This window comes from Eurypyga helias, unplaced genomic scaffold (assembly GCF_000690775.1).
Source record: "Eurypyga helias isolate BGI_N326 unplaced genomic scaffold, ASM69077v1 scaffold28506, whole genome shotgun sequence".
NCBI lineage: Eukaryota > Metazoa > Chordata > Aves > Eurypygiformes > Eurypygidae > Eurypyga > Eurypyga helias.
The window spans coordinates 1498-7944 of NW_010259022.1; the positions used below are offsets into that span (position 1 = coordinate 1498).

A 6447-nucleotide genomic window follows, 5' to 3' on the forward strand; every position below is an offset into this window, starting at 1 on the left:
AGTAGGTGAACCATAGGGAAGGATGATTTGCTGCCTTTGGTCGGTAGCTCTTGAGATGCTTTGCTCAGGCATGGTTGCTCGGAAGTAGCATGTTAAAACAGCTGAGCAAATACCCACAAGTAAGCATGGACCATATTTGGTGGGACTCGTATCAAACACTTGCCACGCTTTACTCTACAGCACATAAAGGAAAGCAAATTGCAAAGGGATATTGGTCTTTGTCATGGAGAAACAACAATCCTCACTGACTTAAAGATCAGATCATCCACTAGGAAAGAATTTGAATTGTCAGAGCATAATCTTACAGTAGAGCAATACCCCTCCGCCCTCGCTCCTGCCTTCCCCACTGAGCCAGAGTTACGCTGGCTCAGGTAGGCCTCATCCCCAAAGACTCCGTTTTATAGTTTCATCTCTGCCTGCATTCACTCCCCAAAGCGAAGTACCACTGCTTCCCCCCAGCCCTCCCTTAAAAACCAAACAACAGCAGCTCTGCCCAAGAGGGAAAGATGATGTGAAATCACAATCCCTCCGCTCTGCCCTTTGATAAAGGCAGAAAGAGCCTCTTAAACGCCATCCTAACATAAGGGAGATTGAAAAGGAAAAGGAGCTGAACTCCAATTTAGCGTGACTCATCTCTGATTCACAGCACTTGTTCTCCTCTAAAGCAGGCTTCCAGTACAGATGACCTGCAAATAAAAGTCCTCCTGCTTCGGGAAGGTACTTCAAAAACCTCAAAAGCAAGCAATTCTCACTTCTAGAAGCCATCACAGGGTTTCAGGGTGTTTTTTTCCAGAAAGCTGTATGTAATGTATTTGGGAGGTTAACTCAGACAGCCATCATTCCTTAGTGCCTCGGGTTACAATGAATACAGACAGACGCTGCTGAAGGGGTAGGCGTTGCAGGTCAGAGGGCAAGAGTGACAAGCTGGACTTCACTTGGCCTAGGCACGCGCAGGATGTTCCCAGGGCAGGGAGCAGAGGACAGCAGCAGGTACGCACACACACTCTAACCCTCCCTCCTGGTCTGCAGCTGCCCTCTTGAACCCAGAACTCCACGGCCCATGGGAAGGGTTGCTCCTTTGATCATCATCCTACCTCTGCCATGCTGATCCGCTCCTCTTCTCTTTCCTCTCTGCGGTGTCAGGCGGGAAAAGCACACAGGCTGAGCTCGGAGGAGAGGGAGCAGCTTCTGCCAAACCTGAGAGCTGTGGGGTGGAACGAGGTGGAAGGCAGAGATGCCATCTTCAAAGAGTTCCACTTCAAGGACTTCAACCGGGTAGGAGCATCGGTGGTAGTGTTACAACGCGGGAGACCTGGTTTGCAGGGAAGGGAGTCCCATCTGCAAGGCTCACCCAAAAGAAACCTCTCCTGAAATGTAATGGCTGAGCATAACCTTCCCAAGACACCAAAGCACTCGGTTTGTCTGGGAAAAGTTCCCCAAAAAGAGGAAAACCCATAGAAAACCCCAACAAAGACACAGAACATCCCAGGCCTTGCATTTGACTGGGTTACCTAGAAAAAAGGCAGTGTGAAATTAAGAGTAATGGGGTGAAAAACAATGCATCATAGGGTAAGTGGTTCAGAACTAACTCTTCTTCTTACTCCGCTGGGCAGGCCTTTGGCTTCATGACCAGAGTGGCTCTACAGGCAGAAAAACTGGATCACCACCCTGAATGGTTCAATGTGTACAATAAGGTAAGAAAACAGGGACGGTGGGGGGAACTCAAGCTCTTCAGGGAGCAGGTCCCAGTTCTGAGGCATAAACCAGGAGCAGCAAGTCCTGTTCAGGACCGTGGCATATCCCAGACAGGCCACAGTTACCCCTACACCTTCCTTTTTTTTTTTTACCGATCCAGCTAAGCTATAGCTCCCTGCAGGCTGGTACCAGGGCTGCCTTTTTAAAATCAATACCAGAAGTAGCAGCAAGGGGAAAAGTGAGGAGAAAGAGGTGAAAAGTGGGCACAGCCAGCTGCTGTGACCAAGGCAGGGGTAGCAGTGACAGCTTGCAGCCAGAAGGAGCTGTAGGAAGGAGAAACCCAGGCCAGGGGCCAGACCAATGCTCCCACCCCGGGAAATTTAGCTAACAAGTCTGGAGAAAGGAGTAACACTACCTGCCTCATCAGATGCCAACTGTCTGCAGCGCTGCAGGGAAAGCATTCCTTCTCTTTCTGCCAGCAACACTCGGTTGGTCTGTCTGTCTGGTTTTAGGTCCACATCACCTTGAGCACCCACGAGTGTGGAGGCTTATCGGAGCGAGACATCAACTTGGCCAGCTTCATCGAGCAGGTTGCATCTTCCCTCTCCTGATCAGAGACATGGGAAGCCAAGAAGAAAAAAAAAAAATCAACTGTGCCGCTGCCACAACCTGTGTCTTGCCTGGACAGCTGCACCTACAGCCTTCTCCCACACCCAAGCTAGTTCCTGGATCCAGGCTACCCAATGCTGTGCCAAATTCAGATGGACGGAGGCACTGTTTGGGCACCATGCATGTATCCATCTCTGATCTCACCACTTCCGTTCTGAAACCCTTCCTTTGCAGCTACCGGCCTGCAAACTGCTGCCCCTCCAGGGCTTTCAGCAGACGTGCCCTTTTACCAGGAGCCGTGTTACACAACCGCAGCAGTTAATCTTTCCAGAGTCTGACCCCATCCAGCCCATGTTACTGCTTCTTACCTACTGGAACATGCTTTTTCCCTAAAACACGGTACATCAGCCTTGTGGTTTCCCTAGAACATACCGGCAACTGTGTCGTGCAATTTGGTTATTGCTGTAACCTCTCTCTAGCAGTATTATAAAGCAGGCATGTGTTCTCACCCCTATTGTAACCAGCCTCCAGCAGGATACCAACTTAAAGTGTTTACAATAAAGGACTTTGTTAACCTGATGTCAGTTTGGAAGGAGGCCTCACTCAAAATTACGCCAACAGGTTTTTTTCCCCAAGGCAGGTACTGGCCTGACTGCTCTCAAGAAGGTGCTTCTGCCACAGAAAAGCTTCCTGATGAAGCAACACCGAGAAATGGTACGTGCCTTTGCAGGCCTGCACCTCCAAGTGCACAGGGTCTGAAAGAGAATGAGATTATCAAAGCCAGGGCAGATCAGATAAAAACTACACATGCTAAAGTCAGAAGTGTATCGCAGCCAAGGCACAAAAGCAGCTCAGCGACTAGCCGGGGGCTGCTTACAGTGGGGTAGCCCCCCCCCAAAAGTGGTTACAGGTGGATCTGGTGGTGTGAGATTTCACTCCAGTAACGCAACCATCTCTGCATCCAACGAGTCCGCAGCCAAATCACTGCCTTTTGAGTGTAACGGGAACAATTTGCCGTGAAACCAACAGCAGTTGCTTTCAGGAGCACAGTCTGGGAGAAACACTACAAACACCCATTTCAGGTTTGTCTTTTTTTTTTTTTTACTCCTTTAAAAATTCTATAAAGCATTAAAAGAAAATCCATAGCTCTTAAGTGACAATTTTCAGCATCCTTGACCACCACAGGCAAGATGTAGCCACGGACACCACCTTTCCCTTGACAGAATGAAAGGGCAGCCCTCAGGCAGAGTCAGTAAGATGCATTAAACCATCCTCCCTGCCACAGGTTAGGCTGTGCATGGGCAAAGACCAGGAGCAACAGGTCCCCACATTCATGAAAATGAGCACTGAAACAGGAAAATAAGAGTTCAATGAGCCTAGATCACTAAATGCACCATTTTAATACAAACTAGGCCCGTTTTCACCATGTCTTCAGCTATTTCAGCCTACAGTGTTGCAGCAGCAAGTTAGAGCAATACAGAATACTGCCATCAGATAAACTCGTCCCATTTGTTCATTAAAAAGTCAATGTGTATTTATTGGGCAAGGTATTATCGTGTTGCACGCAACCCTTCCACTCCCTCCCCCCCTTCCAAGTCATCAGAAAAGTGCAGATGAAATCCATGGCATGAAGACACACATCTCTTCTTGGTCCATCCCACTGGATATTCTTCAGTCTAGTACCTAAGAGCATGCAAATCCCTTGGGAATGCTTTGTACAAGCAACACATTTAGAGTCTCACTTGGAAAACCTGGCAGTCAGAAATCTCACAGGAATTAACAGTTGCAACGATCCCTCCAGGTCTAAAGTACCATTCAGTTTCAGATCATAATCCAGTCCATAAATTCTTCCTTTTTGTCTTTTAAGTAATTATACAGCCTGTTAATCACACCATTTTTTTCTAAGACCATTTTGGCACGATGGAGGAGATGCAGATTACACGTTAGATGACAAGGATAAATAAAGACTACACACCGGGAAATTACAGTGGCCTATTCCTGACCAGAAGATTACATTTACAGTATAGAACAAATACACACAAAACAATTAAATCCACAAATATTACCAGTGAAGCCCAGAATGGAATACACTGACTTACAAATAACATCTTCTAACACATCCAAAAAATGAAATGGAGCACTGATCTGTTAGATCCATCTACTCCCTCGGAGGAGGATGCAACCAGGGAGGTAAAGAGTTTCTCTCTCCTTCACCCCACCCCAACCCATCCCCTCTTTCTTTTAAAGCAGAAACAAAAAGAGTACCTCCCTTTGTAGTTTTTTTTTTTAAATCTCAGTTCAAAAAGAGAACCATCACAGTAGCCAGACGCTCAAGACTGTCTCCAAAGCACAGCAATCTCAGAGATGCAGCAACGGTCACGTTGGCAAGACGATGACAGAACAGGCCCCACGTAAATGTTGACTGCCAGAGCTGCTAACATCACCAAGAGACTATCAGGCGATTCAAACGTGATGTTTGAGAGAGCTGAGAGGCATACACAAAAGTCATCAATGGCAGATGGCCAAAATACTTTTGTCTCCAAGCAGTGAGAATAAACCTGTTAAAAAGCAAGTATCCTTCCCACAAACACCGGGCCCAAGGCTGCACCAGTGCACGCAGGGGCTAGTAAGTAACCTCCTCCTTTGCTGTAATTATTGTGCAAACGTGTGCTTTAGCTGTGTTAAACCGGCGAGGGTCAGCTTAGGGCTAACAAGCCCACTACAGCAGAGAGGCAGATGCCGTCAGAAGCCCTGCATAAGACTCCGCAAACGTGGCACGGAGTCTCCTCCCCAGTGCCGAACTCCACCCGGGAAGCTCTCGATAGCAGGCGAAGAGCTGAGAGGAAACACATGGGAAAGCCCTGCAGGAGTAACTCCACCACTGGTTAACAACTCAAGAGGTTCTAGCTTGTCCTTAAGGCCACAACAGCCTCACAAGCTGCACTGGGAAAATATTCTCACCATAAAAACAGCATAGAAAAATCAGAAGGGTGAGCCATGCACCCACGGCTTGAATACCTCCAGCTCGCTGCATCCTATCATCTACCTCTCAGAGCTCTATCAGCATCTTTGTAATACTGTGAAGGGGACTTGGCTCAATACAACTGTTCTACCTTGTAGGCAAGCCTGCCTTTGAGGTTTTCTTCAGTATAGTACCATAAGGAAACGCTGCAGTCAGCAGCCGGACCCTCAAACCCTCCCTGGCGTCCCACAAAACAAAGCCAGAGAAGCGTCAAGGCACAACGGTGAATGCCCTTTTGAGAGTGTGCCTTAAAAGAAATCAGTGCAAAGAGCAGAGGTTACTACTATTACAAAAGTCACCTTGTTATACTAAAAGATCGTGGTAAAAAGAGGTCAGCTTTGGCGCCATCCGTCTGCACGAGGTCCCCAGCCGCGACACACGCCCGACGGACTCTCGCACTGCAAGACAGGGCAAAACCTTCAAGTTACTGAAGAGCGAAATCGCCGCTTTGCACGCTCCTCCTGAACTGTGCAAGGTACAACAAAAGCACCCCGGGTGCTAAACGCACACCTTCCAGAAGAGGCAAGGAAGCAAAACAGTCACTACGTACCGAGAATTTTCAGTACCGTCCAGTTCCTCTCCCTACGCCACCCGCCTGGTGTCTATTTCCGCTGTTATTCAAACCAAGAGATTCCAGAAAAGGATTTTGTGTTGTTGGTTTGTGGGCTTTTCCCCCCCCTCAGCAGATATTGATTGCAGTCTCGCTGAGATCTCCAGAGAAGATTTCAAAAAGAGTACACGACCATCTTTCCTTTGCCAATTTATCGGCTCTGCACTACACAGACAGAAGGCTCCCAGCACAGTCTGTTAAATGCAGTAGCTTGGAGGAATACTCAAAACAAAATACTCAATTTATTTTCTACCTTCAGCTTCTGGGAAGATTGAAGCTTTGGAACGCAACACGAGAACTCAAATAACACCTGGCTGGACACCGGCTGAATACCAGGTCTGAGGAGAGGAAACGGTGAGGAATGAAGTGACACGTAGGATACCTGAGGAATTTGGAGTTGTGGAATGGACATTCAATTCACCACCAATAGTCATGATGAAAAAAATGCAGGAGGGGAGGGAAGAAAAGCCCTAAAACTAAAACTGGGCAGATTTCTGAACAGAATACGACA

General features: G+C 47.7%; 1 protein-coding gene across 1 annotated transcript; it reads left to right on the forward strand.

Moving 5' to 3' along the window:
• Positions 1-1143: 1143 nt before the first annotated feature.
• Positions 1144-2306, forward strand: PCBD1 (pterin-4 alpha-carbinolamine dehydratase/dimerization cofactor of hepatocyte nuclear factor 1 alpha; the record flags this gene model as incomplete). Its single annotated transcript, XM_010154564.1, has 3 exons — positions 1144-1275; positions 1614-1694; positions 2208-2306. Coding segments are annotated over 3 exons (312 nt in total), but the record flags the coding sequence as incomplete, so codon positions are not given.
• Between the last annotated feature and the right edge of the window lie 4141 nt (positions 2307-6447).